Source organism: Scylla paramamosain, chromosome 19, assembly GCF_035594125.1.
Source record: "Scylla paramamosain isolate STU-SP2022 chromosome 19, ASM3559412v1, whole genome shotgun sequence".
Taxonomy (NCBI): Eukaryota; Metazoa; Arthropoda; class Malacostraca; order Decapoda; family Portunidae; genus Scylla; species Scylla paramamosain.
The window spans coordinates 11,343,642-11,357,665 of NC_087169.1; the positions used below are offsets into that span (position 1 = coordinate 11,343,642).

General features: G+C 37.4%; 1 protein-coding gene across 1 annotated transcript in view; it reads left to right on the forward strand.

Annotated features, from left to right (window-relative positions):
• The window catches only part of LOC135110060 (heme-binding protein 1-like), a 75,436-nt gene extending 62,791 nt beyond the window's left edge, over positions 1 to 12,645 (forward strand). The window contains exons 5-7 of the mRNA XM_064022027.1: positions 1,300 to 1,471; positions 10,780 to 10,890; positions 12,486 to 12,645. Of these exons, the coding sequence (XP_063878097.1) occupies positions 1,300 to 1,471; positions 10,780 to 10,890; positions 12,486 to 12,552 (350 nt within the window). The 3' untranslated portion in view covers positions 12,553 to 12,645. The remainder of the gene's footprint in view (positions 1 to 1,299; positions 1,472 to 10,779; positions 10,891 to 12,485) is intronic.
• Positions 12,646 to 14,024: the final 1,379 nt, after the last annotated feature.

Genomic DNA, 14,024 nt, shown 5'->3' on the forward strand with positions numbered 1-14,024 from the left:
CACTGAACGGATAGGAAAGCTAAAGTTGGTGGTGAACATTAAACTCTCTATGAAAGGAGATCTCTGCAATACAGTAAACCCTCGCTATATTGGACTAATTGTGGGGAACCCAATAACGATAAAGACGAAGATCCGATAAAAGCGGCAACGTCAATAATTCCAATCCATAAAGTAAACTAACGGTAATAAGTATGAAAAAGATCGATAAAATTATGTTTATTAATAAAATACTTTATTTACGACAATTTATTTTCATGAATACAATTAAAACAATATTTAGGCAAAAATGTATTTATATTAAGCCACATACATACCTATGTATATATGGCAATGATTTAATTTTCGCTCCCAGACCGCTCAGTCATCCCATTCTTGACCTGGCCTGACCCATGACTAACCACTTAAGAACTTCCTTTCCTGTCCTGACTATCCATAGGTATGAAAATACAGTACAGTAACCAGATTTCATAAAAAAATAAATAAATAAATAATAATAATAATTTATATGGCATGCAGTAGACAATATATGGCAGATGGCAGACAAACCCCAAATTAGGACAGAAATACAATAATTATGCCAGACAGCGCAACCCCGATGTGTGCGATGTGGCCTCAGCACCACTACCAGCTCCCACTCTCTCCCCCTCTCCCTCCCACCCTCACTCACTCCCTTGCCGATGCTGCTGCTGGCCGGATGTTCCGCCTCTTTTATTGACATTTGTCCGATAAATCAGATGGATAGTTGGCCATACATATAACGGGGTCCGATATAACGAGGGTTTACTCTCTCTCTCTCTCTCTCTCTCTCTCTCTCTCTCTCTCTCTCTCTCTCTCTCTCTCTCTCTCTCTCTCTCTCTCTCTCTCTCTCTCTCTCTCTCTCTGTGTGTGTGTGTGTGTGTGTGTGTATATATATATATATATATATATATATATATATATATATATATATATATATATATATATATATATATATATATATATATATATATATATATATATATGTACTCGTATGTATATATGTATATATATATATATATATATATGTATATATATATATATATATATATATATATATATATATATATATATATATATATATATATATATATATATATATATATATATATATATATATATATATATATATATATATATATATATATATATATATATCTCAACTCCACTATGCATAGCATGCTTACCACTATCAATCATTGCCAGATAAAATAGCATCAGGTGTCACCTGTTCAACCATTACTCCACCAGAATTTGTCTCAGACATTAATATTTCTCCATCAGGGGAGCGGCTGCCTATGGGCATTCCTGTGTCCATCGAGGCAACGGGTACACAGGAAAACAGGAATCTCACCGCTTGTTTCTTCTTACCGGAGAAGGTCCAGATTGACCCGCCAACACCTACTGACCCTACGGTTACACTCTTGCATCGACCAAGCCTCACCATCCTAACCAGGTATACTGAGAAGTGTGTGTGTGTGTGTGTGTGTGTGTGTGTGTGTGTGTGTGTGTGTGTGTGTGTGTGTGTGAGTGTGAGTGTGTGTGTAAGTAAGTATGCAATTAAATCTTTATTGCTAATTATGTTGTAACATACCAATATTACCAATAGCTAGCGTCAATTAAGCCAACGCTCCATGATGAACGGTATATATATTAAAGAACATAGAAGCCTGAATTAATCTCTGTTAAATTTTATACATAAAAGCCATCAACCAAAAATATTGCTTTAACAAAATTATTTAATCATATTGAAATAAACGTATATCCAAAGATTAAGGGCTTGAAAAAAAAAAATAATATGGCAATAACAGTGAATAGTAGAAAGAATCGCTTACAAGTAATGGTGCTAGGAATAACAAAAGCGAATATTAAAGACAAAAAGTACTCTTGTCTAAGGTAGTAATAGTAGCGCAGTAGTAGTAGTAGAAGTAGTAGTAGTAGTAGTAGTAGTAGTAGTAGTAGTAGTAGTAGTAGTAGTAGTAGTAGTAGTAGTAGTAGTAGTAGTAATATTTTAGTAGCAGTCATGGTACTGAGTATTAGTGGTATATAACACTAACAAATAACAAGTGGTGGTAATATTAATATGTACATTAGAGTGCCTAGAATTTTTTAAACCTAAGTGATGATAGAGTTAGAAGTGAGAACGTCCCTCGGGCGAGAGGCCGGCCCCTCACTCCCCTTCCCCCCTTCCTCATTTTTCCTCATCATATGTCCGGGCTTGCGCGCATTTTCCTGTGGCGTGAGTCCATCCCTGCCTATGCTCAAATTAGCACCAGATGAGATTCGAGAGATGTGCTGTTCAGAGAGCCCAGGCGAAGGCGTACTTAGGGAGAGATTCCTTTATAACTAAGGGTGGGTTTGTTGTATAATGCCTATTATTATTATTATAATTATTATTATTATTATTATTATTATTATTATTATTATTATTGTTGTTACACGCCACCGCCGGTAGGACTCGGACCTGACTGAGTGTTAGGCACTCTTCAGGATTGATTGGCTGATCCCATTTACCATTCACTCACGTGGGTCCTGTAACCAAGGGGCTTGCGAGTTATATGGAGTTCGTTCTGGAGGCAGGGGCAGAGAGAAATGTGGGCGGAGCTTGACTGACATGGTCCTGGCAAGCACATTACACAGTCACGTTACAGTTCCTAGTTTCCTAACGTCACAGTCACTCGCACAACACACTAATGAACTGGCTCCCAAGTCCTCAGACGGGTACAGGACGTAACACTGCCCTTATAAGTACAGAACAAAGGCGGGACAAGCCGGGGGAGAGGGGAGCGTATGACTTTGGGCCGAATCCTGGCGGCAATTACCCGTTGACTGGCGTCTCCGCGCCCAGTACCGCGACCCACGACAACTCGCCCCCAAAATCTCGTTAACACACACACGGAGGCCCACACATACTGGCATGTACATATACGCACATACATAGTCACATTAATACTACATGCCTTGTTTACTCGATAAATACAGGACAATACACATATATAGCATGCAGTAATATTGGCTCTCTCTGGCCACTTGTAACACTTACGTTAACCTAACATTATTATTATTATTATTATTATTATTATTATTATTATTATTATTATTATTATTATTATTATTATTATTATTATTTTTATCATTATTATTATTATTATTATTATTATTATTATTATTATTATTATTGTTATTAACATTATTATTGTTGTTGTTGTTGTTGTTGTTGTTGTTGTTGTATACCATATAAGGCCTTACAGGAGGCCAGAATCTAAAAGAAGCCTGACATTTGATGAGAGAGTATTTGTAACTCAAATTCTGGCTGCTCCTGTGCACAGAAGGCTACTTCGTGTACAGTATTGCATTTTCGTGTCGTTGCATCTAATATCTTGACGGAAACAAGCTCCGTTCTCTCCCCACCCCCACCCACCCTTTTTTTGGGGGGTAAGTGCAGTTTCTTGTGGTTCTATCGTGTATGTCTGTGTGTCTGTCGTGTTTGTCAAATGCTACTGATGTCCGGGCTCGTGGCTGTGCTTGCCTGGAATAAGAGGATTATATCATAATTTGTGCTGGTCTACAGTTGCCTCCGTCCTTTCCGAATTTCAACCAGTTTTATAGATGAGAGTCTGTCTTCTGGAAAATAGCAGATATATTGCTGCTTGGCCACAGCTTATCATTCTTTGCTGGACGTGGGCAGTTGTCCAATGAGGTATTATACGTCAATCTGTTGATCATTTGTGCTGTCTATCCCCTAGAAAGTGGATTATTGATTCTTTCCAGCTTGAAGGATTAAGTTAGAGTTTCTTATACTTCCTTCTTGGTCGGCAGGTAAAACCGAGTGGCAACATCAGACATTTGATATATAATATATATATATATATATATATATATATATATATATATATATATATATATATATATATATATATATATATATATATATATATATATATATATACACACACACACACACACACACACACACACACACACACACACACACACACACACACACACACAGCCAAGTCTGTTCTCCAACTAGCCAAAAACTCCTTCATTAACAGAAAGAGTCAAAACCTTTCAAGATCTAACTCCCCTCATGACTTCTGGCATCTAGCCAAAAATATCTCCAATAACTTTACTTCTTTCCTTCCTTTATTTCAACCAGATGGCACCACTGCTATCACATCTATTTCTAAAGCTGAATTCGCTCAAACCTTTGCTAAAAACTCTACCTTGGATGATTCTGGGCTTGTTCCTTCCTCTCCTCCACCCTCTGACTACTTCATGCTACCTATTAAAATTCTTCGCAATGATATTTTCCCATGCCCTTGCTGGCCTAAACCCTCGGAAGGCTTATGAACCTGATGGGGTCCCTCTTATTGTTCTCCGAAACTGTGCCTCCGTGCTTGCACCTTGCCTAGTCAAACTTTTTCAGCTCTGTCTGTCAACATCTACCTTTCCTTCTTGCTGGAAGTTTGCCTACATTCAGCCCGTTCCAAAAAAGGGTGACCGTTCTAATCCCTCAAACTAGCGTCCTATTGCTTTAATTTCCTGCCTATCTAAAGTTTTTGAATCTATCCTCAACAGGAAGATTCTTAAACATCTATCACTTCACAACCTTCTATCTGATCGCCAGTATGGGTTCCGTCAAGGCCACTCTACTGGTGGTCTTCTGGCTTTCCTTACTGAGTCTTGCTCATCCTCTTTTAGAGATTTTAGTGAAACTTTTGCTGTTGCTTTGGAAATACTAAAAGCTTTTGATAGAGTCTGGCACAAAGCTTTGATTTCTAAACTACCCTTCTACGGCTTCTATCCTTCTCTCTGTAACTTCATCTCAAGTTTCCTCTCTGACCGTTCTATTGCTGCTGTGGTAGACGGTCACTGTTCTTCTCCTAAATCTATTAACAGTGGTGTTCCTCAGGGTTCTGTCCTGTCACCCACTCTCTTCTTATTATTCATTAATGATCTTCCAAACTAAACTTCTTGTCATATCCACTCCTACGCTGATGATACCACCCTGCACTTTTCCACGTCTTTTCATAGACGTCCAGCCCTTCAGGAGGTAAACATATCACGCAGGGAAGCCACAGAACGCTTGACTTCTGATCTTTCTAAAATTTCTGATTGGGGCAGAGCAAACTTGGTATTGTTCAATGCCTCAAAAACTCAATTCCTCCATCTATCAACTCGACACAACCTTCCAGACAACTATCCCCTTTTCTTCAGTGACACTCAACTGTCCCCCTCTTCTACACTGAACATCCTCGGTCTGTCCTTTACTTATAATCTGAACTGGAAACTTCACATCTCATCTCTAGCTAAAACAGTTTCTATAAAGTTAGGTGTTCTGAGACGTCTCCGCCAGTTTTTCTCACCCCCCAGCTGCTAACTCTGTATAAGGGCCTTATCCGTCCATGTATGGAGTATGCTTCACATGTCTGGGGGTGTTCCACTCATACTGCTCTTCTAGACTGGATGGAATCAACAGCTTTTCGTCTCATCAACTCCTCTCCTCTAATTGAATGTCTTCAGCCTCTCTCTCACCGCCGCAATGTTGCATCTCTAGCTATCTTCTACCGCTATTTCCGTGCTAACTGCTCTTCTGACTTTCTTCTTTCTCTCACCCCTATTCTGTCCACCTCTCTAATGCAAGAGTTAACCAGTATTCTCAATCATTCATTCCTTTCTCTGGTAAACTCTGGAATTCCCTACCTGCTTCTGCATTTCCACCTTCCTATGACTTGAATTCCTTCAAGAGGGAGGTTTCAAGACACTTATCCATCAGTTTTTTACTACTGATTTGACCCTTTTATGGGACTGGCATTTCAGTGGGCATTTTTTTTTATTGGATTTTTGTTGCCCTTGGCCAGTGTCCTTCCTACGTAAAAAAATAAATAAAGAAAAAAATAATATATATATATATATATATATATATATATATATATATATATATATATATATATATATATATATATATATATATATATATATATATATATATATATATATATATATATATATATATATATATATATATATATATATATATATATATATATGATATCGCTTGAGTTATTGAAACAAAAATGATTTTGTGCTATTGCCAATTTGCATAAGACGGCTATGTACATGATCATGTAGAGAGAAAATAAGTGAGGTGTAGTTAGGATAACTGATTTACCTAAATCATAATGGACTCTACATATAAAATACTAGTTAATTTAGGAAGTTTCAAACATGTTGAGTCCATATGAGTTTTCCAGCTTAAGTTTTCATCAGTTACACCAGGAAATCTTGTTCGGTCAACCATTTATATAATTTCGTCATCTAGTAGCATTCTGGAATTTGAATTTTTCGTAGATCTGTTTTGAAAAATAGTGTATATATATATATATATATATATATATATATATATATATATATATATATATATATATATATATATATATATATATATATATATATATATATATATATATATATATATATATTAAGCTTTAATTTATTTGTATGACTCCAAAATTTTACGTTTATTAGTTCCAACATTAAATGACTCTTTTGTCCTTGAGTAGCAAGGTAGTGCCATCTATATGAATAAAAAAAACTTAAAACGTTAAATTTTGTGTTAGTATCAAAAAAAGTCAATAATACATATGTATATATTAGAAAAAAAATATAAGAACTAAAACATACCACTGATGTATACAATTGGATATTAATCTAAGCCGGAGGCAGTAGACACCTGCCGAAACGATAATTACTCCCAGTGAAATCTGAATCACTGGATCTGGGGGATGCTGTCAGCTTTTCAGTAACTCAGCTGTGACCTCACTTAACGTTTCCCTTTGTGTCTCACAACACAAGGAGGCAGTCACAGCCTGCCCATTACTGACAACTCTCTTCCTTCACACCGCAGCGCCTCTTGTACGCTAATCTCTTAATTGCTTTTAATTTCAGAATCTTCACCCGTCGTAGCTTGGCTTTCTATACTAATAAAATATTAAAAAAATGCTTTGCTTTAAAACCTTGCTGAAACTGCACCGGGAGGTTTGCCACACAGTACTTCACTGACTACTTTTCACGGCCTATTTTGCAGACTGCGATACACAATCCCACCTTGGACAAGCAGTACCATAGGAAAACCGGAGGTACGACGAATTAAAAAAGCAGTATCGATTTATTGCAGGAACTTGTCACAGCGAATGTGGGCGTGGGTGTGGGCGCGAGTAATCAGGCGGCGAGACGAGACGGACAGTTGCTGTCCTCTTACCTCTGCCACATGAGGCTCGCAAACCACTACTGTCTCGCCCGTCACCTCACCTGACTCACCCACTAATCTTTCTCCTTCACAGGACGTAGCCTTCACCCTTGTCTGGAATGGAGCACGACGACACATGCGCCGCTCTCATCTCCTACCATAATCTTCCATAACTGCTTTCAGATCCTCTTTGACACAAATGACGCCAAGAACACCGAGGAAGTTAGGCTTGTTGGAGACTCCATCGTGAGGGGTTAATCAACTGAATTTTGTGGCAGGGCTCCCAGGACCAGGAAACGTTTCTGTATCCCGGGTGGTGGCGTTCAGGATGTAATTGCTGCTGTGGACGTGGTGGTGACTCAAGCGCCCACCACCACAACATTCGTCATCCACGTCGGTACCAACGGCGTGCATAGGACCTGAACGGAGGAGCTGCTCGACTAGCACCGACAGATTAGGACATATAAGGAAAAAAAAAATCTAATAAAGTCATTGTTTTAGACATCATATCCGGCATGTAGGCTGGCAACCATTTCTATGTCATCACCGTGAGCCTCAACCGAAGATTTGCCAACCTTTGCAGCGAAGAGAGCATAGGCTTTGTAAACACCGGGGGTAAAACTTTTACTATGAATCCTCCTTTTTTTTTCTTTTCGGATGACGGCTTCATCTCAGGAAGGGGCTGCCCGTTTTGGCCTCCTGCTGGATGGTGCGGTGAGGGATTTCCATACAAAAAACAGGGATGTCCTTGCTCGTCATGCCACGACAGATTAACTAACCAGTCAAACGCATAGCTTACTTAACAAATTTTCACATTTAGAGAAACTAGCTTTCTCAGGAAACTACGATGTAGTAGATGTAACAGAATTATAGTTAAATGTAGAAGTCAGGGACTATTTGGCTGAATATAAAATTCCCGGTTACACAATACTTAAAAAAAAAAAGTCGAGTAAATAGAAATGGAGGTAGCATCTTATTCTGCATCAAAGCCAGTCTCAATCAAGTTCTATTATCAAAGCCCCTTGTTACAAACGTGGATGCTCTATTCATATTATAAAAAATAAATAAATAAATAAAAACAATGCGGAACAAAACTGTTTTTTTTTTTTTTTTTTTTTTTTTATGTACAGACCTCCAGCCCAGCCAGTGCAAACCGACCGCGACATTTACGAACAATTAGCGTGTTCAGTGTCACACACGATGCCATAATCCTTGGTGACTTAAATTTACCGGTGACGAAGTTGGGCGAACCACTCACCTCACACCACACAAATGTACTTCGCCCCTCCATCACCTGAATCTCCAACTAGCCAAAAACTCCTTGATCGATGGAAAATGTCAAAATCTTTCTAGATCCAACTACCCCCAATGATTTCTGGCACTTAGCAAAAAATATCTCCAATAACTTTACTTCTTCACCTTTCCCTCCTTTATTTCAACCTGATGACACCACTGCCATCTCATATCTTTGCTTAAACGTTAGCTAAAAACTCCTGCTTAGATGATTCAGGGTTTGTTCCTCCCTCTCTTACCACCATCCTATTACTTTATTCTACCCATTAAGATTCTTCGCAGCGATGTTTTCCATGCCCTCGCTGGCCTTAACCCTCGGAAAGCTTATGGACCTCATGGGCTCCCTTCTATTGTTTTCCGTAACTGTGTTTCCGTGCTTGCACCTTCCGTAGTCAAACTCTTCCAACTCTGTCTATTAACATCTACTTTTCCTTCCTGCTGGAAGTTTGCCTACATTCAGCCTGTTCCTAAAAAGGTGACCACTCTAATCACTCAAACTACCGTCCTATTGTTTTAATTATCTGCTTTTCTAAAGGTTTTCAATATATTTCAAACAGGAATATTCTTAAACATTAAAAAAAAAAATTCTATAACATCTTATCTGATCACCTGTATGGCGATCAGATAGGTTATATTCTGGCTTTCCTGTTTTAGTGATCTTGGTGAAACTCTTCGTTTTGCTTAACACACATCAAAAGCCTTTGATAGAGTTTGGTACAAAGCTTTGATTTCTAAACTACCCTCCAACGGCTTCCATCCTTCTCTCTGTAATTTAATTTCAAGTTTCCTCTCTGACAGTTCTCTTGCTGCTGTAGTAAATAGTCACTGTTCATCTCCTAAGTTTATTAACAGCGGTGTTTTTTAGGGCTCTGTCCTGTCACCCACTTTTTTTCCTTTTATTCATCAATGATCTTCTAAACCAAACTTCTTGCCCTGTCCACTCCTACGCTGATGATACCACCCTGCAGTTTTCCACGTCTTTTCATAGACGTCCAACCCTTCAGGAAGTAAACAGTTCATACAGGGAAGCCGAAGAACGCCTGACTTCTGATCTCCCTCTCAAATTTCTGATAGGGGCACAGCAAACTTAGAAATGTTCAATGCCTCAAAAACCAAATTCCTACATCTATCAACTTGGCACAACCTTACAGATAACTATCTCCTCTTCTTCAGTGACACAGTTGTTTCCCTCTTCTTTACTGAACATCCTCAGTCTGTCCTTTTCTTATGGAAACTTCACATCTCATCTCTAGCTAAAACAGCTTCTATGAAGTTAGGTGTTAAGTGTCGTTTTCGCCAGTTTTTTTTTTTTTTTTTCTCTCACTCCCGTAGCTGCTAACTCTATACAGGGGCCTTACCTGTCCATGTACTCGTATGGAGCGTGCTTAACATGTATTGGGGGATTCCACTCATACAGCTCTTTTAGACAGAGTGGAATGAAAAGATTTTCGTCTTATCAACTTCTCTCTTCTAACTAACTGTCTTCGGTCGCTTTCTCGATGCAATGTTGCTTCTCTTGCTATCTTCTATTGCTATTTTCACGCTAACTGGTCTTCTGATCATGCTTACTGCATGCCTCCCCTCCTCCTGTGACCTCGCTGCCCAAGACTTTCTTCTTTCTTTCATCCCCATTCTGTCCACCTCTCTAATGCAAGAGTTAACCAGTCTTTTCAATCATTTAAATTCTGCTTACTTCTGTATTTTTCTTCCAATGACTTAGATTCTTTCAAGAGAGTGGTTTCAAGACAATTATCCTCTGTTTTTTTTTTCTACCATTCTATATTACATCCCTTTGGGAATTGCCAATAAGTGGGCCTTTCTTTGCTTGTTCACAGTATTTTTTGCCCTTGGCCAGTGAACCTCTTACATAAGAAAAATGGTGACTAAGTCTGACTGGAGAACATTCTGTGTTGTCCGCAACTTATATAAATGAAATTAATTTAATGGTTAATCTTTTATTCCAAAAAAAATGTGTGTGTGTGTGTGTGTGTGTGTGTGTGTGTGTGTGTGGTGAAGTAGCTGTGAAATGGAAGGGAGGAGCATGAAACAAAAGATTAACGCAAGAAGAGGACATACATACTAAGAGCAAATAGTTGCTGTGGTATCATCTTCAGCCACGAGTGTTGTTGCCCCTGTGGCGGTAGTCTCGCTAGATTTTTACTAATTCACACTTATTTTAACATACATAAAAATATACATGTGTATTATGGATATTGCAGGCAGTTCGGAGGATACCCAAACTCTGAAGCCACTTGGGACGCTGAGACAGACAAACTCAAGACGTTAGTGTCATCAGCCGGTATAAGCATCGATCCCAATCTAGTTTTCTGGTGAGTTGACAATGATGTTACTTTAATTTTTATTTTAATTTCTCATTGTATACTATTGTCTTTTATCAAACATCGATGATATATATATATATATATATATATATATATATATATATATATATATATATATATATATATATATATATATATATATATATATATATATATATATATATTATTTAGAGTGTTAGTGGCGCGGGAGTAGGAAGTGAGAATAAGTAAGAATGAAATAGGAAGAATGAGAAGAGAAACGAAGGAGAGAGAGAGAGAGAGAGAGAGAGAGAGAGAGAGAGGGCGGAGCAGAAGTGGGGATGCCTGTTGCGCGATGAGTCGCAGTTACACTAAAAGTTTCATACTCTCCGCCCAGTCTCTACCCCTATCTAATGTCACTACTTTCCCTTTAGTCCCTCCTCTTAAGTCTCACATAGCTTATAGCAGAAGAGCTGCCCTTCACGAAGTCATAGTCAGTATTCATCCAGGCCCCTTTGATCAGTCACAAGAATTTTCGAAATACAATTGTTTTATTGTGCCAGCTAGCAGTGTAGCAAGAGGCGGTGGGCGTGTGTGTGTAAGAGTATGTATGTCACCACCCCATCTTCTCTCTTGTACCCACTTCCCCACCGTTGTAACAAAGTGGAAAAGCTTTTTACCTCGACCTCCCATGCTTTCAGGTATGTCACTGTTAGTAGCTTGGACGAGTTGGATGTATTATGATACGGAGCTTGTACTGAAGAGACTGGGTGGCATACAGCTCAAATATTTGAGTAATTTACTGCAGTAAGCCCTTGCTTATTATATGCATAGTGTTAGGTGCCTTCATCAGCCTCCCTGTGTCTTTCCTTGCAAAGCACTCTTTTGTATATTATGATGTAACTCCTCGACTCGTGAGTCGAGTACCTGGTGACAGTGAGCAGTCAACAACCCTCCTGTGTGTTTTGTGGGCAGTTTGTTTGTGTATAGAGTGTTTTCTTAAATGCTGCTGCTGGTATATATATATATATATATATATATATATATATATATATATATATATATATATATATATATATATATATATATATATATATATATATATATATATATATATATATATATATATATATATATATATATATATATATATATATATATATATATATATATGTTGTGTGTGTGTGTGTGTGTGTGTGTGTGTGTGTGTGTGTGTGTGTGTGTGTGTGTGTGTGTGTGTGTGTGTGTGTGTGTGTGTGTGTGTGTGTGTGTGTGTAAACAGACAGCATAATTTTTTTTTTTTCAGGAACGCATATGATCCTCCACTTATATATCTTATATATATATTTATATATATATATATATATATATATATATATATATATATATATATATATATATATATATATATATATATATATATATATATATATATATATATATATATATATATATATATATATATATATATATATATATATATGTTGTGTGTGTGTGTGTGTGTGTGTGTGTGTATGTGTGTGTGTGTGTGTGTGTGTGTGTGTGTGTGTGTGTGTGTGTGTGTGTGTGTGTGTGTGTGTGTGTGTGTGTGTGTAAACAGACAGCATAATTTTTTTTTTTTTCAGGAACGCATATGATCCTCCACTCAAATTCTGGAATCGCAGAAATGAAGTATGGTTAGTCAAGACTTGATGAACTTTCCCCGTTTACAAAACCTTTACTTTAATCGCAGGGGTGAAAAATTCATGATATGACGCTGCATACAGATTCAATAAAATTTGTGAGACTGCAGATTGTTGTTTTTTATATTTTAGTCATTATATTTTTATTACTTCATGGCAACAGTTCTATTCATATATATATATATATATATATATATATATATATATATATATATATATATATATATATATATATATATATATATATATATATATATATATATATATATATATATATATATATAATCATTCACATTGGTCATAACAATTATCATATTTATATTCAGCATTCATGTATTTCATACCACATGCCCATGTGACCAGATTCAGTCTATTTTAACCTTTTCTCCTCCCTTTCACACTCTCAATCTACATCTTCCCTACATTCCTGCCAATCCTTGAAGAAAATACATGCATCGCCGTCCTGTCGTCCTCCTTGGTCATTGGCCAAAATAACGACCTCTACCATTGGTCACTTCATCCCATTTCCAACCACCTCATTGATAATTTCTTCATCTCAGATTCTGAACTCTGATCCACTTCATATCGCATAAATAGAGCTGTACGCGTAGCTAGAGAGTCAATCTGTTCAGAGCGTCAGTTCATATCAGTCGAGAATTCAGTCGTCAGAGACAAAGAGAGAGAATCCAGTATCGTCACGTCCGTCATCAATTGTGTCTGAGTATCACACATATCCTATCCATCATTAAATCAAGAAGAACTCTTATTACTTGTGTTTTTACTCGCATAATCAACTATAATCAAACCACTATCCATGACCTCCACGCTACCGACAATATCCAGCTACTAACAGGTCCTCCAGAGTAATCCTCATCTGATACAGCGGTGCAAACAATCTAACCAAGACAGTAGTGCCAAGTACATCAATGGAAAATAGTGGCAAGAATCTTAACGGAAATATATATATATATATATATATATATATATATATATATATATATATATATATATATATATATATATATATATATATATATATATATATATATATATATATATATATATCTTTTTTTTATGTATGAGAGACTCTGGCCAAGGGCAACAAAAATCCAATAAAAATTTTAAAAAAGCCCACTGAGATGCCAGTCCCATAAAAGGGTCCAAAGCGGTAGTTGAAAATTGAAGGATAGGTGTCTTGAAACCTCCCTCTTGAAGGAATTCAAATCATAGGAAGGTGGAAATACAGAAGCTGGTAAGAAGTTCTAGAGTTTACCAGAGAAAGGGATGAATGACTGAGAATATTGGTTAACTCTTGCCTTAGAGAAAGGACAGAATAGGGGTGAGAGAAAGAAGAAAGTCTTGTACAGCAAGGCCGCGGGAGGAGGGGAGGCATGCAGTTAGCATGAAGATAGCAAGAGAAGACAGATAGAGATGCAACACTGCGGCTATGAGAGAGAGGCTGAAGACAGTCAGTTAGAGGAG